This window comes from Phacochoerus africanus, chromosome 5 (assembly GCF_016906955.1).
Source record: "Phacochoerus africanus isolate WHEZ1 chromosome 5, ROS_Pafr_v1, whole genome shotgun sequence".
NCBI lineage: Eukaryota > Metazoa > Chordata > Mammalia > Artiodactyla > Suidae > Phacochoerus > Phacochoerus africanus.
The window spans coordinates 62,973,679-63,001,275 of NC_062548.1; the positions used below are offsets into that span (position 1 = coordinate 62,973,679).

The following is a 27,597-nucleotide window of genomic DNA, read 5'->3' on the forward strand; positions in this document are numbered from 1 at the left end:
AATTGAACCCGCAACCTCATGGTTCCTAGTTGGATTCGTTTCCGCTGCGCCCCAACGGGAACTCCTTAGGTAATTTTCAAACCCACTTCTTTACAAATGGGATTCAGTAGCGTTGTCTACCTCTAGGGAGAACTACAATAAACTATCTAGGTAAGACCTGAAGTACCTTACACACGCAATAGATAAGTTATTTAGTTTCTATGATATTGTGATAAGATCATTACTAGTACTAATAGTATTGAATAGTGTTCAATATTTAACATATGTTTCCGTGATTACGGAATCGGTGGAATGCTTTGAACAGTGTTTCTGCACTGACTTCATCTCACAGATTGTGGCCAAAATTATCTTTTTAAAATACACTTGGTGGAGAAAGCAGTGTGGCTTAATATGGAAGGGGTAGAGACTGTGGAACCTGAAGAATCAGGGTCCCTATCCCTTCTCTGCTATTTATTAGATACATGAACAAATAATTTTGCACAAAGGTCTCCTCAGTGTTCTCTCACCCAGCCTCTCAAAAGCATGACTCCCTGAAGGACTGTCAAAACAAACGCGGAAACCGAGACACTACCATTGTTTACGTAACTTTGGGCAAATCCATTCCTTTCTACGAAATATCCAGCCGACGGAAAAGGCTGAGCCACTTTCCTGCTAGAATTCTCCGAAGAATCACACCTGCTCAGTTTTCGCAGGAACCGAGGCCCAAGTTTCCGACGTCCTCCAACCGGTTCAGTTCATCTAGTACCCTGGGCTTCCCGCTACAGACCAGAACCCGAAGCGCAACCCGGAAAGAGAAAGCGCCCTTTCCGTCCCGACAGAGCCCAGCCTCTCGGAGGGGCTTGGACAGGGGCGACAGGAGGTTGCGCATGCGCAGTGGCGGTGGCTGCCCTTCCGGTACGCCGGGCGCGGATAGGCGGCACGGACGCAAGCACGCTTGCGCGCGCGCACGGTCTCCCCTTCTCGCGCCGCCGCCGCCGCCCCTGCTCTCACTTAGACCCGCAGCGCCGTCCGCCGCGCCGAGATGCTGCGGGCCTGTCATTTATCCGGCGTGACCTCCACCGCCCAGGTAAGGATCAGGGCGCCCGAAGAGAGTGTGTGGTGACGGGCAACCTACGGAAAGTGGGGGAGGCTTTGTCTCTGCCTAGGCCCGGGGACAAAGGCGTGTCTCAGGGCCGCCTTTATCGCGAGAGTGTCGGGTGGGCCCGTGAGGCAGTTAATTCGGGAGTTTGCCAGACTGGGATGACTTGAGGGTTATTGCTGAGCGGGATGGGGCATGAGGAGAAGGTAGCGGGGAGGCGGGCATAGGACGGGAGGCACGGCCTAGGGGACGTGCCATCCAATCAGCCCTGCGCTGCCCCAGTCTAGGACCAATCGAGGCTACTGGCGCTCGGGTCGCCGGTTGGGCGCGTGATAGGTTTCGCACAGCCGGTGGTTGAAGGTCGACGGGGAAAAACTACACTTCCCAGCAGGATACGCACAGCCTGTCTTGTTGCATCTTAGTAAGGCCGTTCTTGGACTGCTGGAGTCCGCGTTTTAGGGGTCAAGGTTGTAATTATCACGGAGGAGAGATTGATCTTCTTTTTGTAGCTGAGAACACCTCTTGAGCTCTTCGTTCTCTGAACAAAAATGAAAGGTTGTAGTTTATGGAGCTCGAACTCTTGGTGCTCAAGGAAGGTTAGGCGACATGACCTTGTGCTCATTTCTGAGATTAGCCTGGGAAATCTGTGTCTCCAGGTGCTGGGACAACTTTGGCACACATTCAAGGAGGTTAGAGACCCAGTTCCTTTTATTTCTGCATGATTGTCAAAGTAATTTGCTAAAATTAAAAATAAAAAAGGTAAACCTATTCCCACTGCTCACAATTAAAGAAAATTGGTATTTTGGCAAAATGTGATGTTGCAAAACAGGTACTGTGACTCACGCAATTGAGCAAAATCCCTAGACGTAGTGAATTAGAAATCATAAAAATCAAACTTAATTTTTTCTTTCAAGTTTTCTTATCTCCCCTTTCATTTTAAGGGTAAGAGAAGCAGCCTCTTCCATAGGAAAGTGGGGTGTGTGTTGGTTTTCTATTGCTATATAACAAATGCCACATGTTGAGCAGCTTAAAACAACACCGTTTCTGGACATGAATGGGGTTCTCTGCTATGGTATTGTCCCCACTGTGGTTCTCATTTGGAGCTCAGGGTTCTCTTCCAAGCTCTTGTAGTTTGTTGGCAGAATTGTAGTTTGTTGTGGTTGTAGGGCTCAAGTCTTTGTTCCCTCCCACCCCACACCTCCAGGGTTTAAGTGGGTTTAATTCGGAGCTGCAGCAAGCTGCATCTGCAATCTACACCACAGATCATGGCAACACTGGATCCTTAACCCACTGAGCAAGGCCCGGCATCGAACCTGCGTCCTCATGGATACTAGTTAGATTTCTTTCCACTGAGCCACGATGGGAACTCCCCCTCAGACCCAGATTTAAAGGGTTTATAGGATTAGGCCAGGCCCACCTGGATAACCCCCTTCTGATTAAATTCAGGTCATCTGATTAGTAACCTGAATTATATCTCTGATATTCCTTTTGCCATACAACCTCGATCATGGGCTTAACCACAGGGGGCAGAGATCATGGCGGCCATATGAGAGTCTGGCCCTGTTGTGATGCCCCAGTTGGGCTAGGAGGGGGCAGGATGCAGAGCTGCCTTTTGGGGCAGGACTATAGAAGTTTGTCTGTGGAGCCCTCCTTTCATGGCACTCTCTTCATTATTCTGCCCTCAGGTTACATTGTCACTGTCTGCAGTAAAGTCCAAAATTACTTTTTCCTTCCTTGACTTTATCAAAATATTTTCTAAAAACTTAATGGGATTCCATTTAGGAAATTAGAAGAAAACTGGTCAAAACTTACTACTAAAATATGAATCCATTTCTAGCCTACAACCAAGATTTCTTACCTTCCTAAAATTTCTGTCTTGTAAAATTCATTGGTTTATTCTTATCTTCTCGTTCATTCCATGGTGTTTGATATGTTATTTTGTGAAGCTCTCTTCACTCTTTTCCCTTTTCTCATGTAGTATCTTGGGTCCCAGGTTACCCTTCATCTTTTTCATTTTCCTTTGTTGAGTCTGCTTTTTCTTGTACCCCTGGGAACCCAAGTATCCCAAGGAACTCTCTTCCCCCTTCTCCCCCTCTCCCCAGCTCTTTCTCTCTCTTAAATTAAGACCTTATTTTTTTAGAGCAGTTTTTAGCAAAATGGATGAATGAATTTACCACATATCCTGTGTCCCCACACATGTATAACCTTCCCAGTATTAACACCCCTCAGTAGAGTGTTAAATTTTTACAATCGATGAACATATACTAACATATGATTCTCTGATGTCCATAGTTGACATTAGCATTCCCCCTCCCACCTTTTTTTTGGCTGCACCCATGGCATGTGGAAGTTCCCAGGCCGGGGATCGAATCTGAGCTGCAGCCGCATCCAGAGCTGTTGCAACACCGATCCTTAACCTACTGTGCCACAGTGGGAATCCCAGCATTCACCTTTGATGTCGCACATTCATTCTTTAAGACAAATGTATGACAACATGGGCGAATCATTTATCCATCATTATCTTGTATCATACAGAGTATTTTCCCCTGTCCTAAAAATCCTCTGCGCCTTCTGTTTGTCACTTGCCTACCCCTTCACCTGGCTCCCACCATTCTTTTTACTATCTCCATAGTTTTGTTTTTTTCAGAATGTTGTATAGATTGAATCATATAGTTTATCGCCTTTTCAGATTGGCTTCTTTCACTTAGTAGTTCATTTAAGGTTTCCTCTATTCACCTGCTGAGGTGAATGGTGGTTCCAATGTTTGGCAGTTAAAAATAAAGATTCAGTAAACATTTCAGTGCAGGTTTTTATGTGGACATACATTTTCAGCTCTTTTGGCCATTCTGATAAGCGTGTAGCGATATTGTTGTCCCCTCTCTTTATATATGCTCTCACTTGGGATTACATCAGTTCTCAGAACTAATGCCTAAGCAGATGACTGTCTAGCCTCCTCTCAAACTTTGCACTCAAATTTCTACTTGATTTTGTCAGCTTTTTCCAGAGTATTCCATCTGTCAAAATCCTTTCCACTCATTAAACCATCTTGTTAAATGTCTTCTGGCTTTTACTATTGTAGAGGCTGTTCCTTACCGAGCTGTTAACAAATCCCTTTACAAGAGCATACAGAACATGTATGCCATGCCCTTCGGTGATGTCCCATCAGAATAAAATCTATACTCTCTACCACACTTGTCAGGCCCCTCATGGTCTGGCTCATTGCATATCTCATTTTTCTACTCTCCCTTATTCTGTTCTTCTCATTGCCTTTTCATTGCTGTTTACCACAACGTCTTCCCACACATCTTTGCTTAGCTTACTCCCTTCATTCACACATTTTCTCACATAGCATCTTCCCTTCTGAGAGCCCTTCCCTGTCTGAAGTAGAGCTCTGGTCACTCTCTCCTTCTCTGCCTAACTCTGAACTTGCCCTTACCCTACTTGGTTTTGCTTGTATCCCTTATCACCTCCTTACATCTGTGTACTTATTGTGTGTTTCCTACATTAAAATGTCAGCTCTTTAAAGGGACCGTATCCACATCAGTACTCACAGTAGTCCCAGCTCCTAACTGATGCTTGGTAAATATTTGTGACCTGTTTAAGTGAAAGAATAAATGTGTTCTGTGAATTTTTCTGAAATTCCATAAGTGGATGTGACCTCCTTTAAACCTCCATCAGAACCTCTAATGGTGTTTGAGGGTTCTTCAGAGAAACAGAACGAGTAAGATGTGTATATAGACAGATTTATTACAAGGAATTGGCTCATGCAGTTGTGGAGGCTGTCAGGTCCAATGTTAGCAATAGAGGCTGGCAGGCTTGATAAGCACAGACGTGGGAGTGCCTGTGGTGCCATTTCAGTGAAGGCTGGCAAAGTGGAGCCACCAGAGAGCTGACGGTGCAGTTCCAGTTTGAAGGCAATCTGCTGGAGAATTCCCTCTTGCTTGGGGAGGCTGGTCTTTTTGTTCTACTCAGGACTTCAGTTACTTGGATGAGGCCCACACACGTTGTGGATGGCAGTCTAGTTTACTCATACATAGTTCACTGATTTAAATGTTGATCTCGTCCAGAAACACCTTCTAAGTTAACATATAAAATCAACCTTTGCAGTTGACATCCAACTTTTTTTTTTTTAAGGCCTACATCCATGGTATATGGAAGTTCCCAGGCTAGGGGTCTAATCAGAGCTGCAGCTGCCAGCCTGTGCCACAGACATAGCAACGTAGGATTCTTAACCCACTGAGCAGGGCCAGGGATGGAACTTGTGTCCTCATGTATACTAGTTAGGTTCATTACTGCTGAGCCACAACAGGAACACCACATCTAACTTATACTTAATGTCTGGACTTAATCATCCTTAAATTGCTTACATGGGGGTATGCATCAGAAATGAACTGCTCTTTCTTTCTTTCCCAGAAATGAGCTTCAGAGCTCTAGTTCTTCCTCAGATTACTTCTCAGACCTAACAGCATGCTTTCACTTAGTCCCAGGACAAAGGCATCATCAGGCCCAGCCTATTTTGAGGTGGGCCTTGAGTTTGGAGGACCTGGGCTTTCGGCCTAGCCCTCTCCCACACTACAAATTTGGGAGAGGTCATCTGCAGATGCACTTTTCCTTGTCATTATTGAAGAGCACTTTTTCTCCTAGGTATAGAGTATGTTTATACTGAGAAATAATACTGCTTGCATGCCAAACCTAATGGGATTTTTTTGGTGTGATTTTCTTTTTTTTTTGTCTTTTGTCTTTTTTTAGGGCTGCACCTGTGCCATATGGAGGTTCCCAGGCTAGGGGTCTAATCAGAGCTGTAGCCGCTGGCCTACACCAGAGCCACAGCAGCATTAGATCTGAGCGGCATCTGCAACCTACACCATAGCTCACAGCAACGCCAGATCCTCAACCCACTGAGTGAGGTCAGGGATCGAACCCGCAACCTCATGGTTCCTAGTTGGATTCATTTCTGCTGCGCCACAACGGGAACTCCTATGGTTTCTTTTTAAATGTTCACTTTAGTTTGGTAGTGCTAAGGAATTAGTAGTTGGTGCATTACAACATTACATGAGAATTTATGTTTAATCTCGCTTTTTGGTGTCTTTTTAAAAAATTGTATTTCTAGGAGTTCCCGTCGTGGCGCAGTGGTTAACAAATCCGACTAGGAACCATGAGGTTGCGGGTTCGGTCCCTGCCCTTGCTCAGTGGGTTAACGATCCGGCGTTGCCGTGAGCTGTGGTGTAGGTTGCAGACGCGGCTCAGATCCCGCGTTGCTGTGGCTCTGGCGTAGGCCGGTGGCTACAGCTCTGATTCAACCCCTAGCCTGGGAACCTCCATATGCCGCGGGAGCGGCCCAAGAAATAGCAACAACAACAATAACAACAACAACAACAAAAAAAAAAGACAAAAAAATTGTATTTCTATAGGTAGGAAGAAGCAATGCTAATAACCTTATGACATTGATTACAAGGTTATATGTCAAGGAAAATGTTTTTGATACAGTATTGTCTTTTCTACAGTGTAGGTTATTGCTGATAAAAAGGTATTTCAGAACTAAGAAGTGGCCAATATTTTGTGTGTTAAAGTTAAGATATTTAGTTTATATAGATAGATAGTTTAGTTTGGTGCTTAAGAAAGAGCTGTGGCAGTAGACCTTGGATTTGGCAGTGGTTTCTTTTCCTTTCTTTTTTTTTTTGTTTTAGGGCTGCACCTGCAGCATATGGAAGTTCCCAGGCTAGGAGTTGAACCAGAGCTAAAGCTGCTGGCCTACACCACAGCCACAGCAATGTGGGACTGAGCCACATCTGTGACCTACACTACACCACAGCTCATGGCAACACTGGAACCTTAACCCACTGAGCAGAGTTCAAACCCACATCCTCAATGGATACTAGTTGGGTTTGTAACCTGCTGAGCCACAATGGGAACTCCCGGCAGTGGTTTCTTTTTTTTTTTTTTTTTTGTCTTTTTGCTATTGCTTTGGACCGCTCCCGTAGCATATGGAGGTTCCCAGGCTATGGGTCCAATTGGAGCTGTAGCCACCGACCTATGCCAGAGCCACAGCAATGCGGGATCCGAGCCGTGTCTGCAACTTACACCACAGCTCACGGCAACACTGGATCCTTAACTCACTGAGCAAGGGTTAAGGATCGAACCTGCAACCTCATGATTCCCAGTCGGATTCGTTAACCACTGTGCCACGACTGGAACTCCTCGGCAGTGGTTTCTTACATGTGACACTAAAAGACAAAAAGATAAATTGGATTTACAAAATTAAAAAAAAATTTCTTTGCATCAAATGACACTCGAAAGTAAAAAGAATAGGAGTAAATTTTTTTTAAATCATATATCTAATGAAGATCTATTATCAGTAGTATGTAAAGACCCACAACTCAGGAACAAGAAGACAACCCAAATAGATAGACAAAGGACTTAGATATTTTTCCAGGGCTGATATATTAATGGCCAACAAGCATGTGAAAAGATGCTCAGAATCCTTTGGGGTTTTTTGGGTTTTTGTTTTTTGTTTTTTGTTTTTTTTAAGGGCCACACTCACAGCATATGGAAGTTCCCAGGCTAGGGGTTGAATCGGAGCTACAGCTGCTGGCCTCTGACACAGCCACAGCAACAACGGGTTCAAGCTGCATCTGCGACCTATACCACAGCTCACAGCAATGCCGGATCCCCAACCCACTGAGCAAGGACGGGGATGGAACCTGCATCCTCATGGGTACTAGTCAGATTCATTTTTGCTGTGCCACAACGGGAACTTCTAGAATCCCTTGATATTAAGGAAGTGCAAATCAAAACCACAGTGAAATAGCTACTTTACAGCCAACAGGATGATTCTAATAAAAACAAAATAACAAGTGTTGCAGAGGATATGGAGAGATTGGAACCTTCATACTTTGCTGGTGAGAATGTAAAATGCTGCACAGTTAAAATGGGAATTAAGGTATGACTCTTCAACTAGTCCCACCCAAAAGAATTGAAAACATGTTCAAAAACTTACAGATGGATTTCAAAGCACTGTTCAGAATAGCCAAAATATAGGGACAATCAAATGTTCAGTTAGGGGAGTTCCTGTTGTGGCGCAGTGGTTAACGAATCAGACTAGGAACCATGAGGTTGCGGGTTCAATCCCTGGCCTCGCTCAGTGGGTTGAGGATCCGGTGTTGCCATGAGCTGTGGTGTAGGTAGCAGATACGGCTCAGATCCCAAGTTGTGGCTCTGGCATAGGCCAGAGCTATAGCTCCAATTGGATCCCTGACCTGGGAACCTCCATATGCTGTGGGGGTGGCGCTGGAAAAGGCAAAAAGACAAAAAAAAAAAAAAGTTCAGTAATGTCTAGATAGATAAAATAGGTATATCTACACAATAAACTATTTCAGCCATAAAAAGAAATGAAGTACATGGTACATGTATAATGATACATGCAACATGGATAAACCTTGAAAACATTATACCAAGTGAAAGCCAGGTACAGAAGGCCACATATTGCATAATTCCATTTATACAATATATCCAGAATAGGGAAATCTGAGAGCCACGAAGTAAATAGTGTCTGCTGAGGAGAAGGGAGAATAAGGAGACTGCTTAGTTGGTACAGGAATTTATTTTTGGCATGATGTAATGTTCTGGATCTAGATAGTGGTGATGATAGTATAGCATGTGGATGTTCCAGATGCCACTGAATTGTACGGTTTAAAATACTGAATTTTACAAGTGAATTTTACCACACAGGAGAAAAAAATCCACTTACCACCAGGTAGTTGCAGATGGCCTGATGTATACAGAGCTAGAATTAAAAAAAAAAAAAAATACATATATGTGTATATATACACACATATAATTAAAGTAATATAAAATAATATATAATTTGAAGTAGCACCCATTAGCCAAAAATAGGACAGTTTGAGTTTTCAAAAAGATAATAATAATCCTAGCTGGTTTTTAAGTCCATCAAAAGTGTTTAAATCCATGAGTTGAGAAAGATACTGTTATGGTTTGCTATAGCTACACAAGCACTTTGAACTTGGGGTAAAATATTTATTGTCTCACTCAGTTCTGGGGGTTTCCTGGCCTCAGCTGGGCAGTTGTGGTCTGCATCCCTTGTGAGGTTGTAGTCAGGCAGTGTCTGGGACTAGAGTCATCTCAAAGGCTTCCTCACTCACATGTCTGGCAGTTGATATGGCTGCACCTGAGACCTCAGCTGGGACTGTTGGCTGAAACAGGCACATGTGGCATTTTATGTCTGGGCTTCCTCACAGTTTCTTGGCTAAGTTCCAAGAGTAAGTGTAACAAGAGACAGCCAGGCTATCCCTTTTATGTCCTGGTCTCAGAAGTCACAGTGTATTACTTTTCACTGCCTTCTATGAGTGAATTAGTAACTAAGGCCTGCCCTTGTTCCAGGGAAGGAATAGCACTTGATGAAGGAGTAGCAAGTTTCTGAAAGAGCAGGTGTTAGAGGAAATATTGTTGCAGTCAGTTTTGGATAATACAGTCTGCCTTCTAGCCACAACACACATCCCTCCTACATGCACTTGATTCACAACCTCGTCTTTATACAGCATCAGGCTTAGACTACAGGACCAAGATCTTGTCATCAAATCAGATCCCTATGCTGTTAAGACAGCTTGGATGTGGTTCCTTGGGTATAGGTCCTTAATTATTTTCCCTTTCAATCTAAACATCTATGAACTTAAAGGGTCAAGTTCTTTGTTCTCCATATATCCTGCATACAGTATAGTGTTCAGGTACTTTAGACACTCCCTTCCCCAAAGGCTGAAAACAGGAGGCACACAGCAGCCCCTGTTCATATCAAATGTCAAATCCTGCTGGGCACATGCTGCTGCTTGCTTAGGACTTTAGTCCTGCTGTTTGGGAATGTTTCTCCATAGCTCTTGGTTCTACCCTGTGGGTTTCTGGTTTCACTCCTTAAATTATCCTTCAGGGAGTTCCCGTCGTGGCGCAGTGGTTAACGAATCCGACTAGGAACCAAGAGGTTGCGGGTTCAATCCCTGGCCTTGCTCAGTGGGTTAACGATGCGGCGTTGCCGTGAGCTGTGGTGTAGGTCGCAGATGTGGCTTGGATCCCGTGTTGCTGTGGCCCTGGCATAGGCTGGTGGTTACAGCTCCTATTCGACCCCTAGCCTGGGAACCTCCCATATGCCGAGGGAGCGGTCCAAGAAATGGCAAAAAGACAAAAAAAAAAAAAAATTATCCTTCATTTACTAGAAATGCAGCCTGGTGGCAGCCAAATTGTTTTCTCAGATTACCCTCTGTGTGTAGAAGTTCTAGAGTCTAGGTATTCTTTTCCCCTTTAAATCTAGAGTGGCCTGTTTTTTCATCAGCACAGTTCAGCTAACAACTTTGTGGGTTTCTTGTGTGTCTTAGTGGAGTTTGCTCCATTGGACATAAGGCATACCCACAAATCTGATCAGGATAAGCTCTTCTCTATTTTGGGCTCCCTGTGAGGCTGCTGTGGGCTAAAACCTTTAGATTCTCTCTCAGTAGCCCTGTTCTTTATTAAAAAGAATATGGGACACATACTTTTAAAAGTCCTTAGTGGACCTTTTCTCAATGTAAAAAATTCTTTGAGGAACACCTCCTTAGATCTTCCTGAGGTCTTAAAGGATCTTTGCTGGAGTTCCTATTGTGGCTCAGTGGTAATGAACCCGACCAGTAATCATGAGGATGTGGGTTTGATCCCTCACCTTTCTCGGTGGGTTAGGGATCGGACACTGCCCTGAGCTGTGGCATAGGTCGCAGACATGCGTTGGATCTGGTGTTGCTGTGGCTGTGGTGTAGGCTAGCAGCTGCAGCTCTGATTCACCCCCTAGCCTGGAAACTTCCATATGCTGTGGGGTACAGCCGTTAAAAAAAAAAATAGACAAAAAATAAAAATTAAAAAAAAAATTGTGTGAGCTGGGAAATGTAACCATTTTTGAAAACACAATCTGTCGCAATTGATAAATGAAAACTAAAAAACCCTACAATTGTTCACCATCAGAAGATAGTTAGATAAAAGGATAAAAAAGAATCAACCATTTATCCTACCATTCCTATATGAACTGTACTTTTTTTTTTTTTTGTCCTTTTAGGGCTGCACCCATGGCACATGGAAATTCCCAGGGTAGGGGTCAAATCAGAGCTGCAGTTGCCAGCCACAGCCATAGTCACAGCAATATGGGATCCGAGCCGCGTCTGTGACCTACACTACAGCTCATGGCAATGCTGGATCCTTAACCCACTGACCAAGGCCAGGTATGGAACCCTCATCCTCATGGATACTAGTTGGGTTTGTTGTGGCTGAGCCACAACGAACTCCTGAATTGTAGTATTGAGTAACCACCTTGTAGATGAGGGGAAGCATCTCTCTATAAAATATGTCAAATTAAAAATGAAAAATAGAATTAGAGACCACTTTTTGCAACTTCCAATAAATTAATGGATCTAGGTATTGTATATTAACACAATTGATAACATCGCAAAAAGAAAGGCAATCAGACATTGTGTGCCTCCTGATGAGAGAACACACCACCAGCTAAAGTCTCCCCAGGAATTCCCTGGTGGCTAAATGGATTAAGGATCCACTGCTGTGGCTCTGGTTATTGCTGTAGTGAGGGTTTTTATCCCTGGCCTGGAACTTGCGCATGCCTTGAACACAGCAAAATAACTACTCAGAAAAGTCTTGCCAAAGAGAGTAAACCAGAGTCTGAGCAAGTGTCTGGTTCCAGCTACAGCCTGCAGGAAATACAGAGGACAGGAATGTGTTAATTTGTGCCTTGAACAAAATCCATTCTGTGGAAAATTCTACAGGTCAAACAAGAAGATTTTTCAGCAGAATAATTACAGGAGGGAACACCTGTAGATTAAAAGAGACTTAGAAAACATCTTTTTTTTTTTTTTTTAATAGGCAAGACTAAACTATGGTATCAAGGGATTCATACTTGGGTGATAAAACAGTAATAAAACTTAAATTTCCTGACTTTTAAAGCTCTATTTAGAATATGAAATGTGGAGTTCCCATCGTGGCACAGTGGTTAAGGAAACATGAGGTTGTGGGTTCGATTCCCTGGCCTTGCTCAGTTGGTTAAGGATCCGGTGTTGCTGTGAGCTGTGGTGTAGGTCGCAGACACAGCTCAGATCCCACGTTGCTGTGGCTCTGGCGTAGGCCGGCAGCTACAGCTCCGATTGGACCCCTGGCCTAGGAACCTCCATGTGCTGCAGGTATGGCCCTAGAAAAGACCCCCCCAAAAAATATACAAATAAAAAATAAAAAATAGAATATGAAATGCAACATAGACTATGAGAGTAGCCTAATGAGTAGGATACTTAAGTTTTTTAGATCAGGAGCCACTATTTCAGATAAAAACCGTATTAATTTGAGTCGGTACAATTTTTTTAATAAAGAAGTGTGAAACTTTTTGTTGCTGCTATTTTTTGGTCATAAAAGGTAATTTTTTTCACATTTTATCCCTTTTTTAATCAAGGTGCATATTACACTTGGTGCTTTTTACAGTTTAATTGAAAATATTTTGAAAGCTCAGTTTTCCAAAACAAAAACAGAAAGTTCTGGTCATGGCTCAGAGGAAACGAATCTGACTAGTATCCATGAGGACGCAGGTTTGATACCTGACCTCGCTTAGTGGGTTAAGGATCCAGCATTGCTGTGAGCTTTGGTAGGTCACAGACCTGGCTCTGATCTGACATGGCCGTGGTGTATACTGGCTGGTATAGCTCTGATTCTACCTCTAGCCTGGGAACCTCCATATGCTGCAAGTGTGGCTCTAAAAAAAAGACAAAAACAAAAGCAAAAATGTTCAGAAATATTCTGAAAAAGAATATTTCTCTCCCAGAAATATTCTGGAAGAGAGGACTAGTTGTACCTGATTAAAACCTAATTCTAAAATGCAATGGTTAAAACATTTATGATGTTAGTCTTTGAATAGAAGTGTGGGAATAGGTGGAACAGTAGAACAAATTAGGAAATCTGAATATATATCAAGGAATTGGATATATTTTAAGTTGGCATTTCAGTTTGTTGGAAAAAATGGCTTATCCAGTCTATGATTTAGGGACAGCTGAATAGGCATTTAGGAAAAAATAAAATTGAATCCATACTTTATACTTTACACTGGATTCAAAGATTTAAATATAAAAGAATGAAACCATAAGAGTCAAACCATTATTTTATAATCAAAGGGTGGTTTTCTAAGAATATGAGAAAACCCAGAGGTCTTTAAAAGATTCATAGTTTTGATTAGGTAAAAGTAATTTTCTGCACGGCAAAAGTCTCCATTGGAAGAGATAAACAGATCACAAACTGGATAAAAACATTTGCAGTTAGCAGAGATGTGGCTCATTTTTTTCATGTATAAAGAGCACTCAGAGAAGAACATGAAAAAAAAAAAATGGGACCTAATTAAACTTAAAAGCTTTTGTACAGCAAAGCAAACCATACACAAAATGGAAAGACGCTGTGGACTGGGAGAAGATTTGCAAATGAAGCGACTGACCAACAAGGACTTAGTTTCCAAAATATACAAACATTTCACACAACTCAATAACGAAAACCCAAACAACCCAGTTGAAAAATAGAAGACCTAAGTAGACAGTTCTCCAAAGGAGACATACAGATGGCCAACAGGCACATGAAAGGATGCTCAACATTTTTAATTATTAGAGAAATATAACTACAGTGAGGAACCACCTCATACTGGTCAGAATGGCTATCATTAAAAAGTCCACAGGAGTTACTATCATGGCTCATTGGTAACTAACCTGATTAGTACTTGTGAGGATGCCTCTTTGATCCCTGGCCTCGCTCAGTGGGTTAAGGATCCAGCGTTACCGTGAGCTGTGGTGTAGGTGGCAGGTGCAGCTCTAATTTGACCCCTAGCCTGGGAACTTCCATATGCCTCGGGTGTGGCCCTAGAAAGACCAAAAAAAAAAAAAGTACCAGGGGAAGGGAAAAGTCCACAAGCAAATGATGGAGAGGCGGTGAGGATAAAGGAACCTCATACACTGTTGATGGGAATGTAAATTGGTGCAGCCACTATGGAAGATGGTTTGGAGTTCCCTTAAAAACAGAGTTACTGTATGATCCAGCAATCTCACTCCTGGGCATATATCTGGAGAAAACTATAATTCAAAAAGATACGTACACCTCAGTGTTCATAGCAGTACTGTTTACAATAGGCAAGACATGGAAGCAACCTAAATATCCTTCAGCAGATGGACGGATAAAGGAGATGTGTACATACACGCAATGAAATACTACTCATAAAAAATAATGAAATAATACCATTTGCAGCAACATGGGTGGACCTAGAGATTTTCATGCTAAGTGAAGTAAGTCAGAAAGAGAAAGGTAAATACCATTTGATATCCCTTATATGTAGAAATCTAAAATATGACGTAAATGAACATATCTATGAAACAGAAACAGACTCAGGGACATAGAGAACAGACCTGTGGTCGCCAAGGGGTAGTAAGGGAGGGATGGACTGGGAGTTTGGGATTAGTAGATGCAAATTATTATATATTGAATGGATAAACATGGAGTTCCTGGTATGGTGCAATGGGTTAAGAATCCGATTGCAGGGGAGTTCCCGTCGTGGTGCAGTGGTTAACGAATCCGATTAGGAACCATGAGGTTGCGGGTTCAGTCCCTGCCTTTGCTCAGTGGGTTGACGATCCGGCGTTGCTGTGAGCTGTGGTGTAGGTTGCAGACGTGGCTCGGATCCCACATTGCTGTGGCTCTGGCGTAGGCCGGTGGCTACAGCTCCGATTAGACCCCTAGCCTGGGAACCTCCATATGCCGCGGGAGCGGCCCAAGAAATAGCAAAAAGGCAAAAAAAAAAAAGTTTCAAGATGAAAAAAAAAAAAAAAAGAATCCGATTGCAGAAGCTCTGGTCACTGCAGAGGTGTGGGTTCGATCCCCCACCCAGCCCAGTGGATTGAAGGATCTGGCATTGCTGCAGCTGTGGCATAGGACAAATGCAAATGCATCTTGGATTTAGTTCCTGGCCTAGGAACTTCCATATGCTGAGGGTGCAGCCATAAAAAGGAATTTAAAAAGGAAACAAGGATAGCAAGATGCTACTGTATAGCACAGGGAACTATATTGTATATTCTGTGATAAATTGTAATGGAAAAGAATACTAAAAACTATATATACGTGTAACTGAATCACTTTGCTGTGTAGTAGAAATAAACACAACATTGTCAATCAACTATACTAAGTAAAAAAGAACATGAAAAAGATCAGTCTTATTTAAAAATGGTCAAAGGATATACTCTGATAGTCCTTAGAAAAGGAAATAGGAGTTCCCTAGTGGCTCAGTGGGTTAAGGTTCTGGCATTGTCACTGCTACAGGGTTTGATCCCTGGTCTGGGAACTCCACATGCTGCTGGTGTGGACCAAAGAAAAAAAAAAGGAAATAAAAATAGATCATATATATATGTATATATCAAAAAGTGCACAGTCAAAGGGAATTTTGATTAAAACTAAACTGCAATTATATTGAAGAGGCTGTGGGAAACGTTCTCTAATACTATTAGAGAACAGTTTGGCTAATTTGTCAGTATTTATCAGCATTTCAAATTTTACTATTAGGAGTACTTTTAGGAATTGACCCAGAATGATATTTATGTTTCTCAGGCAGCATTGTTTATTATAGAAATTTAAACAAAACCTCAGTGACCATCAAAAGGGGCTGGTTAAATATATTAAGTAACAGCTGTTGGAAGATGAAGGGAATGAAATGTATCCAGTGAGACACTGTCTTGAGACCAAAAAACAAAGCAGACAGATTCACATAATCTATGGATCCTTTTATTATCCACCAAAAGGTGGGGTTGGTGGACAGTGATCTGGAAGCATTCACAGCTGTGCTCCACACTTCCTAGGGGCTGTTGGGACAATTTATAGTTAATCTAGGGTGTGGGGTAGCTGCTTGGGAACAGGAAGTGCATCCCTAAGCCAAGATGATTGAATGGATAACCCGTCTGGTGGGCAAGGGAATGCTTCAGCCGGGGTCTTCATTAGTGTTTGGGGACTACCAGAGTATACAGGCTCCCTGTCCTAATGATTATTAAACAGTATCTGTTAACTACAGAGCCCTTGGTGACAGAGAAGTGATTTACCACACAGTACAGTCCAGTTAGCTAATTGTACACTGTTAACAGTGCCTTAGTTTTTTTTTTTTTTTTTTTTTTTTCCCCCTTTCTCTGTCTGCCTCTGCAGCATATGAAAATTCCTGGGCCAGGCATTGATTCCAAGATGCAACTGTGACCTATGCTACAGCTGTGGCAACACCAGATCCTTTAACCCACTGTGCTGGGTGGGGATCAAAATGTACCTCCATAGCAACCCAAGCTGCTGCACTTGGATTCTTAACCCATTGCACCACAGAGGGAACTCCAGCAGTGACTTAATTTTGGATGTGAATACCTTTTTATGCCTATTGATGTAAAATGCTGTCGTAAACAATACACAACTTTAATGGTTTCCTAATATTTCATTTCTGATGGTGTTGACATATGAAAGCAGATGCTATTCTGTTTGAAACTTCATGCTACTGCTTTACCAAACAGTGGGAAAAAACCCTTTTCTCTTAATTTTAGTTCACAATGTTGAGAATTCTACACTTAAGGTGCTGATTGAAAGACTTTTAAAATGCCAATTATAGTTGCTTTACACATTGTAAAACAGTTCCCCCCCCCCAAATGTATTAATACATTCATTTGATGCTTACCTCTAGGCGTTGGCAGATAGGATGTAAATTGCAGCTGTAATTCCAGAATAGTTTCGTGTCACTCTGATCATGTGATATATTTTCTTCAAACTTAAGATACTTTTAGAAGGAGGTTTGTGTTATTCTTTAGGAGCAGTTTCATCAAGGAACCTAGAGACAAAAACATTTTTCCCCCTTGTTGCTGTTTGATTTCGTACTTGCTATAAGTAAAGATTTTTTTAATGTATGTAGTAGGTTCGAAATTTCAAAATGATAGCTATGAATGGCCTTAAATTTATCAAACCTTCATCAGATAGTATTTAGATATCCATTTATTTGTTTTATTTAAGGGATCTACATTTTGTTAAGAAACATTTGATTTTATGTACACAGCAACATGGATGCAACTAGAGTTCTTCTACTAAGTGAAGTCAGAAAAAGAGACAAATGCCATATGATTTATATGTGGAATCTAAAATATGGCACAACTGAACCTGTCTACAAAACAGAAAGAGACTCAGACATAGAGAACAGACTTGTGGTTGCCAAATGGGAGGGGGGAGGGAGTGGGATAGACTTGGGTTTGAGATTGGCATATGCACACTGTGGTTTATGGAATGATTAGCCAAATGGGGACATGCTGTACAGCACGGAGAACTCTACCCAATATTCTGTGATAATCTATGTGGGAAAAAAATCTGAAAGTGAATGGATGTGTGTACATGTATAACTGAATCAGTTTCTTGTGCAGCAGAAATTATTGCTGTATTATCAGCTCTACTTCAAAAAATTACAAAGTGTTCCGATCATTGGCTTTTGTGTAAAAGATAAGTCATATGGAGATTAGTAGTGCATGAACATTTACAATATTAGTTAAAATTAGTTTTTTTCTAGTGGGAGGGATCGGGAGCTTGGGCTTATCAGACACAGCTTAGAATAGATTTACAAGGAGATCCTGCTGAATAGCATTGAGAACTTTGTCTAGATACTCATGTTGCAACAGAAGAAAGGGTGGGGGAAAAATGTAATTGTAATGTATACATGTAAGGATAACCTGACCCCCTTGCTGTACAGTGGAAAAAAAAAATTAGTTTTTTTCTTAAAGCTATTGACTTTTAGTTTGATGATAAATTAGGAGAAACCAAAAATGAACGTTTAGATTTAGACAAATGCCTCTTGGAATTGACTGGCTTCCTAATCATTTTAGAGTTGGGAAACTTGGTTTTCTGGATTAATTAAGTTGAGGTTGGGTCTTTCCCCTGAGTAGATTCATTTGTATCTTAGTGTGGTGTTTTTTGCTAGATTGCATAGGTGATTTTTCAGATGTCTTAAGTTTACAAAGTGAAAATAGGTATTTTATGCTTTGTTTTGTTTTGTTTTCTTGCCGGTTTATAAAACACATGGCAAATTCCAGTTGTCTCCAAGAAGTAATTAGCATAAAATACATTTAAAAGTACTAATTGGGTGCGCGCACACACACACACACACTAGAATACTACTTAGCCATAAAAAAGAATGAAACTTTGTCATTTGCAACAACGTGCATGGACTTGGAGGGCAGTATCCTGAGGGAAAGAAATCAGAGAAAAACAAGTACTGTATGATCACTTATATGTGGAATCTAAAAAATTTAAGAAACTAGTGAATATAATAAAAAAAAAAGACTCAGAACAAACTAGTGATTGATTACCAGTGGGGAGGGTGGAGGGGCAAAATAGGGGTAGGAGATTAAGAGGTACAAACTTATGCATAAAATAAACTTCAAGGATATATTGTACAGCACAGAGAATATAGCCAATATTTTCTAATAACTATAAATGGGGTATAACATTTAAAAATTGTGACAGTAAGTTGTACACCTGAAACTTATATAATGTATATTAACTATACCTCAGTAAGAGAAAAGTATTAATTGATGATCATCTGATAGTCTCTTTATTTTTATTTATTTATTTATTTTTTATTTTTTTGTCTTTTTGCCTTATCTAGAGCCACTCCTGTGGCATATGGAGGTTCCCAGGCTAGGGGTCGAATCGGAACTGTAGCCACTGGCCTACGCCAGAGCCACAGCAACATGGGATCCAAGTCGTGTCTGCAACCTACACCATAGCTCACGGCAACGCCGTATCTTTAACACACTGAGCAAGGCCAGGGATCGAACCCGCAACCTCATGGTTCCTAGTCAGATTCATTTACCACTGTGCCATGATGGGAACTCCTGATAGTCTCTTTTTTAAATTTAAAAACTTTTTTTTTTTTTCTTTTTACAGGTACACCTGTGGTATGTGCAAGTTCCTAGGCTAGGGATAGAATTGGAGCTGCAGCTGCCGGCCTACACCACAGCCTCAGCAATATGGTACTCAAGCTACCTATGCCTACAGCTTGTGGCAATGCCAGATCCTTAACCCACAGAGTGAGGCCAGGGATTGAACCTGCATACTCATGAATGTTAGTTGGATTCTTAATTCACTGAGCCACAATGGGACCTCCCTGATATTTTCTTTTTTGAGATCTTGAAAGTAATTTTATGAGTCTTGAGGTGCAGGAAACATCACTGGTGTTTTTTATGGGGTTTTTTTGTTTGTTTTTTTGTCTTTTTTTTAGGGCCACACCTGTGGCCTGTGGAGGTTCCCAGGCTAGGATCTAATTGGAGCCATAGCTGCCAGCCTACACCACAGCCACAGCAATGCCAGATCCAAGCCAAGTCTGCGACCTACACCATAGCTCAGGGCAACGCTGGATCCTTAGTCCACTGAGCGAGGCCAGGGATCGAACCTGCAACCTCATGGTTCCTAGTTGGATTTGTTTCCACCATGCCATGACAGGAACTCCCAGCATCACTGTTTTTAAGGGTCTTTATTCCATGGTAAATTGGTTTCTGAAAATAAATTTTTGTTGGAGTTCCCATCATGGCTTAGCAGTTAATGAACCTGACTAGCATCCATGAGGATGCGGGTTCGATCCTTGGCCTCACTCAGTGGGTTAAGGATCTGGTGTTGCCGTGAGCTGTGGTGTAGGTCTCAGATGCGGCTCAGATTCCTAGTTGGCTGTGGTTGTGGTGTAGGCTGGCGGCTACAGCTCCAATTTGACCCCTGGCCTGGGAACCTCCATATGCCATGCGTGTGGCCTAAAAGACAAAAACAAACAAAAAAATTTAAAAAAAAGTTCTGTTTAATGAAGACTTTTATAATAAAAGTATTGCTTTTGAGTTCCTAGCCCTAAAAGCCTCCCAGATTCCTATGACTGTATTTTTTTTTTTTTTCTTTTGGTCTTTTCTAGGGCCGCTCCCAAGGCATATGGAGGTTCCCAGGCTAGGGGTCTAATCGGAGCTGTTGCTGCTGGCCTATGCCACAGCCACAGCAACGCCGGATCCTTATCCTACTGAGCAAGGGCAGGGATCAAACCTGCAACTTCGATGGTTCCTAGTTGGATTCTTTAGCCCCTGAGCCACGACGGGAACTCCTCCTGCGACTGTATTGATTGTGCTGTTTCCTTCTTCTTCTCTAGAGTTGTCTCTGTGGGAAGTTTGTCCTCCGTCCACTCCGACCATGCCGCAGATACTCCACCTCAGGCAGTTCCCGGTATGTAGTATATCTCCCTATACATAGGCTTTTAATTGTGTGCTAAGGGTATGTCTCTCTGTGTGTATGTTTCTTGAATATGGAAATATCTGCTTAAATTTTTTTTTTTTTGGTCTTTTTGCCTTTTCTAGGGCTGCTCCTTCAGCATATGGAGGTTCCCAGGCTAGGGGTCTAATTGGAGCTGTAGCCATCGGCCTATGCCAGAGCCACAGAAACATGGGATCCGAGCCGCATCTTCGACCTACACCACAGCTCACGGCAACATTGGATGCTTAACTCACTGAGTGAGACCGGGGATCAAACCAGCAACCTCATGGTTCCTAGTTGGACTTGTTAACCATTGAGCCACAGCGGGAACGCCAAAAATTTTTTAAAGGGGTACACACATTGGAGCTTTGCCATAATATCTTTGGAGCATCACTTATTTGTAGGTAAAAATTTGTTATGGTGTGCCTTTTGGTTCTTTGCTGATTGGATGAAATTCAGGGTAGAGACCCTAGCCCCCCCACCCCCTCTTGTGCTGTCTTCCATTCTATGGCAAATAGATTTAGATTTATACCCAGAACTCAGCACGTTGGAAATTAAAAGTATTTGTTCTCCTTGACATTCATTTTATTGTATTTACAGAAATGTGTTTTGGGGTTTTTTTGTTTGTTTTTTGCTGTTCCCAAGGCATGTGGATCAAACACATGCATGTGGGCTAGGGATCAAACCCACACCACAGCAGTGACAATACTGCATTCTTTTTGTTTTGTTTTGTTTTGTTTTGCTGCACCCTCATCATATGGAAGATCCCAGGCCAGGGATCAAATCCAAGCCATAGCTGGCAACACCAGATTCTTAACACATTGCACCTGTCTGAGGATCAAACCCATGCTTCTCCAGCGACCGGAGCTGCTGCAGTTGGATCCTTAACCACTGTGCCACAGTGGGAACTATAACACCAGATTCTTAACCTGCTATGCCACCAGAGAATTTCCTACAGAAATGGTTAATAAGGGGGAGGACTTTTTTTTTAAGGCCATACCCATAGCATATGGAAGATCCTGTGCCAGGGATTGACTCCAAGCCACAACTGCAGCAGTGCTGGATCCTTTAACCCACTGTGCTGGGCTGAGTATCAAACCTGTGGCTTCGCAGCAACCTGAGCTATTATAAATTGGATTCTTTTTTTTTTTTTTGTCTTTTTAGGGGTGTGCCCCTGGCATATGTAGGTTCCCAGGCTAAGGGTTGAATTGGAACTGTGGCTGCCAGCCTATGCCATAGCCACAGCAGTGCCAGATCCGAGCCACATCTGCGACCTACACCACAACTCAGGGTAGCACTGGATCCGTAACCCACTAAGCTAGGCCAGGGATCAAACCTGCATCCTCATGGATACTAGTCAGGTTTGTTTCTGCTGAGCCATGACAGGAACTCCTATAGTTGAATTCTTAACCCACTGCACCACAGCAGGAACTCCAGGGAAAGGAGCTTTGAAGATTAGTGATACTTGTTTTTTGAGTTCAGAGGAAACTTCATGACTGTGAACATGCTAAGTTTTAAGTATTAAAGGGCAAATTGCTTGGTTTTTCCTGTACTGGATATTACTATATTTAAAAAAAAAATTCCACAAGTAAAAAATAAGCATTTTTTTTTAAAATTATGAACATGTTAAAATCAGATCAGGTAATACAACATTGTAAATCAACTATACTTCAATAAAAGTTTTTTTAAAAATGAGTGAAAGGTGATTGTAGCTGTGGTGATAAACTGGGCTGCTGTCATCTGAATCAGCAGTAGAGAATTACAGGCCCGAGGTCTTTGAGACTCTTATTGGTCTAGGGAAGTACGTTTAAGAGAACTGAAAAACAAAGATGTGTTTCCTGTTTCTTTCACTTAGGTTGTCTCCTGGCAAAATTGCCGGCGCTGGCATTTTATTCGTTGGTGGTGGTATTGGTGGCACTATTCTGTATGCCAAATGGGATTCGCATTTCCGGACAAATGTAGAGAAAACCATACCTTATTCAGACAAACTCTTTGAAATGGTTCTTGGTTCCCCACCTTATACTGTTCCATTACCAAAGAAGTCGGTAAGAGTTTTAAGAACAGTTTCAGTTTATCCTATGGTATACTTTGAAAAGCAGGTTGTTTTCATATTAAAAATATTTTGTATGTATAATTCAGTAGAATTTTCTGGGTATATGTTTGTCATTTTTCTTTAAATTGACCTAATATTATGTTGAGCTGGATTCCCTTTGGAGTCCTATAAGTGCTCTCATTTAGTCCACACCACATAGAAAAAAATTATATGGCACACCAGGCTAAATGGAATGGTGAGCTCAGGCAGAGCTTATTATAGTGAGCATGCATTTCATAAGTTAAAATAATGAAACTTAAATAAAAATAAAATAGGTATTGTTCTTTTTTTTTCTTTTTTCTTTGTCTTTTTAGGGCCACACCCATGGCATATGGAAGTTCCAGGCTCGGGGTCCAGTCAGAGTTGCAGCTGCCAACCTATGCCACAGCCCCAGCAACGCAAGATCTCTTCTGTTTCTGTGACCTACACCCCAGTTCACGGCAATGCTGGATCCTCAACCCACTGAGTGAGGCCAGGGATCGTGGATACTAGTCAGGTTCTTAACCTGCCAGGCCACATCGGAAACTCCTAGATATATCTCTAATTTTCAGTAGTGACAAAATTCAGAACCTATTCTGTTATGTCTGAGTGGTCGTCTTTGGGACCTCTGAGTCCCAGTGCCAATTTCTGGCAAAAAGGGGGACAACATAGGCAGTAAATGAAAATATTTCTTTTACTCAGTAATTTTCTCTGGTACATTATCTAGCAGTCCTGTTCATGAACAGTGCCTTAAATTAGGTGGTTATTGAGAAAGATAAAAACATATTACAGTTAGATGATATATCGTGATGTGTAAGTATGTGAATCTTGGAGATTAAAGACATAAAAAACAGATTTTAATTTTTATTATATTTTTTCTTTTTTGGCCCCACTCGAGGCATATGGAAGTTCCCGGGTCAAGGATCAAATCTGAGCTGGAGTTGTGTAACCCACTGTATTGGGCTGGGGATTGAATTGGTCCTTCCACAGAGGCAAGCCAGATCATTAATCCATTGCGCCACAGTGGAAACTCTGAATTTTAATTTTTACTCAAAATTTTTTATTTATTTGTCTTTAAAAATTTTTTGACCATACCCACAGCATGTAAAAGTTCCTGGGCCAGGGGTTGAACTTGAGTAACAGCAGTGGTGTGAGCCGCTACAGTGACACCACCAGATCCTTAACCTATTGTGCCACAAGGGAATTCCCTCATAGCCATTTATTTATTTATTTATTTATTTATTTATTTATTTATTTATAATCTTTTTTTAGGGCCGCAACTGCAGTATATGAAAGTTCCCAGGCTGGGGGTCGAATCCGACTGTAAGCTGCCAGCCTACATTGAAGCCACAGCAACACAGGATCTGAGCTGCATCTGTGACCTACGCCACAGCTCACAGCAACACTGGATCCTTGACCCACTGAGTGAGGCCAGGGATCAAACCCACATCCTCATGGATACTAGTCAGGTTCCTTACCGCTGAGCCATGGCGGGAACTCCCCCTCAGCTTTTTAAAGAACATTTGTTTCTAACTGAATGTATTTAGAAAGAAAATAGAAATAGCCTTCTCAGTGTTGTGTATGTAAAAGGAATGGTGTTTAAAGTGAAGGCCCACATATCATGTACTTTATTAGTTTCCCTAAGAGAAGTCTTTGTTACTGTTAAAATATGGACTAGTCATTTGGAATGAAATTTTTGGACTGCATTTTTCTAGTATGATGGCTTCTCTTACTATGGTTAATAAAATACATTGTTATGAATTGTTGATAACTTTATGTTAAAAGCCTGGAAGACTTAACTTTTAAAATAATACAAGTTACTGTATGCTACCTCTTTTCATAAATAATATTATATCTGAAATGTTAAATGTTTTTCATTTCCAAGATTCAGTCTGGTCCACTAAAAATCTCTAGTGTATCAGAGGTAATGAAAGAATCTAAACAGCCTGCTTCACAACTCCAAAAACCAAAGGGAGACACTTCAGCTTCAATAACAGGTACTTATATGTAGAATCATTCTTTTAAAATTATGGGTAAATGAACTGTTCTAATGTATTTGTGCTCATCATCGGGGGAGGGGGGGGGCGGCTGGTCCCCATGAAGGACTCTTCTCTCCCCCTGGGGGGGGAATATTCTCACCTGTCGCCTTGACTTCATTTTAGAGGTTGAGCGGGATATGGAGTTCATTTTATTGTGAACAGCTCCTGAGTAAGGCTAACAACAAGAATTGTCTTGCCTGCAGCAGACTTATTTTTCCCCTTTTCTCTGACCCCTGTCCTTTCGCCTTTTTAGATTTTAAGATTTATTTTCTTTCCCCATCTCTTTTTTTCTGTCTGTTCACCAGTTCTTTCCTCTCTTCTTTCGTAGTGATGAAAGTGTCCTGAGGAAGTTCCCTGGTGGCTCAATGGGTTAAGGATCTGGCATTGTCACTGCTGTGGCTCGGGTCACTGCTGTGTTGCAGGTTCAATCCCTGGCCCAGGAACTTCTGCATGCTGCAGGCATGGCCAAAAAAAAAAAAAAAAGAGTCCTGATCTAGTCTTGATCTACAGATGTTTTTTGCCTTTATGATTTCCCTGTAATCCCCACACTATTTACAGCATTTAACTAATCCTAACCTGTTCAATATACATTTGAATCCATTATGTTCCTTCTTAGTCACTTCTGTCCTTCATTAAATCAGTTGACTTTCAGAGTTCCCATTGTGGCTCAGTGGTAACGAACCTGACTAGTATCCATGAGGATGTAGGTTCGATCCCTGGCCTTGCTCAGTGGGTTAAGGATCTGGTGTTGCTGTGAGTTGTGGTGTAGGTTGCAGACACGGCTCAGATTCCACGTGGCTGTGGCTGTGGTGTAGGCCGGTGGCTACAACTCCGATTCAACTCCTAGACTGGGAACCTCTGTATGTCGTGGGTTCGGCCCTGAAAAGACCAAAACCAAAAAAACAAAAATCAGTTGACTTTCATCTAGCAAATATTCACTGAGTAGCTACTATGTGCCAAGTTCTGGGTGTCTTCTAGGCACTGGGGCTATAGCAGAAAACAGTAAAAACAAACACAAGTGCTGTGAACATTCCTCAGTGGGATGAGGGGAGGGAAATTGTATATACATACACGAGTAAAATATATATAGGATGTCATACAGTGACAAGTGTGGGAGGAAATAACGCAATTTTAAATGGAGCGGGAAAGAAAAGTTTCTTCTGGAAGGTGTCGTTTGAGCAAAGACTAGAAGATGAGAGCGTCAGTCACATAAAAGGTGGGTAGGGAAGAGCATCCAGGCTGAAGGATTAGCTAGTGCAAAGCCTTGGCCTGTTCTAGCAAGAAGCAAAGGAAACTGGAGTGGAGTGAGAGGACAGGAGCAGATAGGTCAGAGAGGGAGCAGAAAGCCTATGGTAGCAATGAGAAGCGGCCATCACAAGAGTTTTGCTTCCTAGTCTGAGTGGGAAGTTGTTTGGGAGGGTTATGTGTCAGGGGATTGATAGCTAACATTTATTTTCAAGATCACCAGTAATTATGGAGGATAAGGAACCAAGGGCAGAACAGGGAGACCAGTTAATGGGCTTTGTGGTAATCCAACTCTGTCTCTTAAATGGCACCTTCAATTTACTAAAAATATAATTTTTTTTCTCCATTTTGTTGCTTCCTGCCTCACGTCTATTCCACCTTCAGAATTAATCATTTTCTCTTCCATCAACACTATTATTTATAATTTACAAGCTCTTGCTTTTTTAACCCTCTTTTTTTAGCAATGTCTACAAAATAGTTTTTTTAGCTGAGCTCTGTGCATTACTGACTCAACATCTAAACTGTGACCTTTTCTTCTTGAGATTAAAATTGTCATCCTGTTCTTGCTTGCTCACACCTCTTCTTTAATCTTGATAACTCTTCAAAGCAATTAAAAAATATTTTTTGGTTACTTTCTTTTGTCTGCCTTCTTCATTACAGGTTATTCCCTTTGTTATTATTTTTCATGTTATGTAAATATTATGTCCTCTTAAGTTCAGATTTACTACCATTTACTACCGTTACTAGAAGCCTTGCATGAGAATAATGGTTACAATGCAGGTGGATGCTGACAAGACTTCTTTCCCTTGTGCTTTTCCAGCCTTTGTTCATCTTGTGAGGGTTTATGCAGTGGACAGTGCCCCTAACTATTTGTGGGTTTGAATAGTGGCAGCACACATGTTTGTGTCTTTAAGGAGTCAGATGCAAAGTGGGAGATAGTAGTAGTGGTCTCCTGTGTGTTTGTTTCTCTGTTAACCCAGGAAACTATAAATACCATGCATAACATATTTATAGCACCTACAGAGGCAGCTCAAATTATTTCTGCAGCAGGTGATACACTGTCGGTCCCAGCCCCTGTGGTTCAGCATGAGGAATCTATAAAAGCTGATCGCCCTGCAACTGGTGAAGGAAAACCTAAGCCTGCAACTTCAGGTAGTTAAATTATCTGTACTCGTGGTCTTATAAATGATATGCTCATCAAAACTCTGTAATGTCATGGCAATCCTTAGACACTCTGTAAATACACATTTATACTAGCTTTAAGTCTGTAGACTTGTTTAGGCAATTTTTAATATTTCAGAGTCTGAATAAATCTTTGAAAATAGGCTTTAAGAGCCAGCCCCTATTTCTTCATGTTGGAGTCATTAAGTGATGATGTGGTTTTAGAATCTTTATCAGAATAATGCCCTCAGATTGATAAAGCTGGCAAGTACAAATGATGGTGTTTTTATGTCCCCATTAGCTGTTGAAATTCTGTGCTGAAATTTGATTTCCTCTTATTTACTTTTGCTGCAAGAGGAAGCATCCTCAACTTCTGTAAGGGAACGGCCACCTGAAGAAGTTGCAGCTCGGCTTGCACAACAGGAAAAGCAAGAACAAGTTAAGATTGAGTGTATGTAAGCCAGATGGCTTCTTAATAAGTACTTGTGTTGTCTTTCTTACTTGTTTTCCTCAACCATCACACAAGTTTCTCATCTCTCAGCTCGTTGTGGTTTCTTTAATGGCATTGCTGTTCACCCCCTCTACTTCGTCATTTGTTTCTTCTAAACTGCCAAATGACAGGGGTATTCTTAGCATATACCTGGGAGAAATTCCAAGTGATAACATGT

At 41.7% G+C, this 27,597-nt stretch overlaps 1 protein-coding gene across 6 annotated transcripts in view; it reads left to right on the forward strand.

Annotated features, from left to right (window-relative positions):
* Window positions 1-893: 893 nt before the first annotated feature.
* Window positions 894-27,597, forward strand: part of IMMT (inner membrane mitochondrial protein) — a 51,686-nt gene continuing 24,982 nt past the window's right edge. The window contains exons 1-6 of one of the 6 annotated variants that reach the window (XM_047781600.1): window positions 894-1,066; window positions 20,313-20,386; window positions 22,269-22,458; window positions 24,370-24,481; window positions 26,819-26,920; window positions 27,285-27,380. In XM_047781600.1, coding sequence (XP_047637556.1) covers window positions 1,022-1,066; window positions 20,313-20,386; window positions 22,269-22,458; window positions 24,370-24,481; window positions 26,819-26,920; window positions 27,285-27,380 — 619 coding nt within the window. In that variant the 5' untranslated portion in view covers window positions 894-1,021. Of the gene's footprint in view, window positions 1,067-20,312; window positions 20,387-22,268; window positions 22,459-24,369; window positions 24,482-26,782; window positions 26,921-27,284; window positions 27,381-27,597 lie in introns of all 6 variants that reach the window. The other 5 variants (XM_047781598.1, XM_047781599.1, XM_047781601.1 and 2 more) reach the window with 5 other exon arrangements.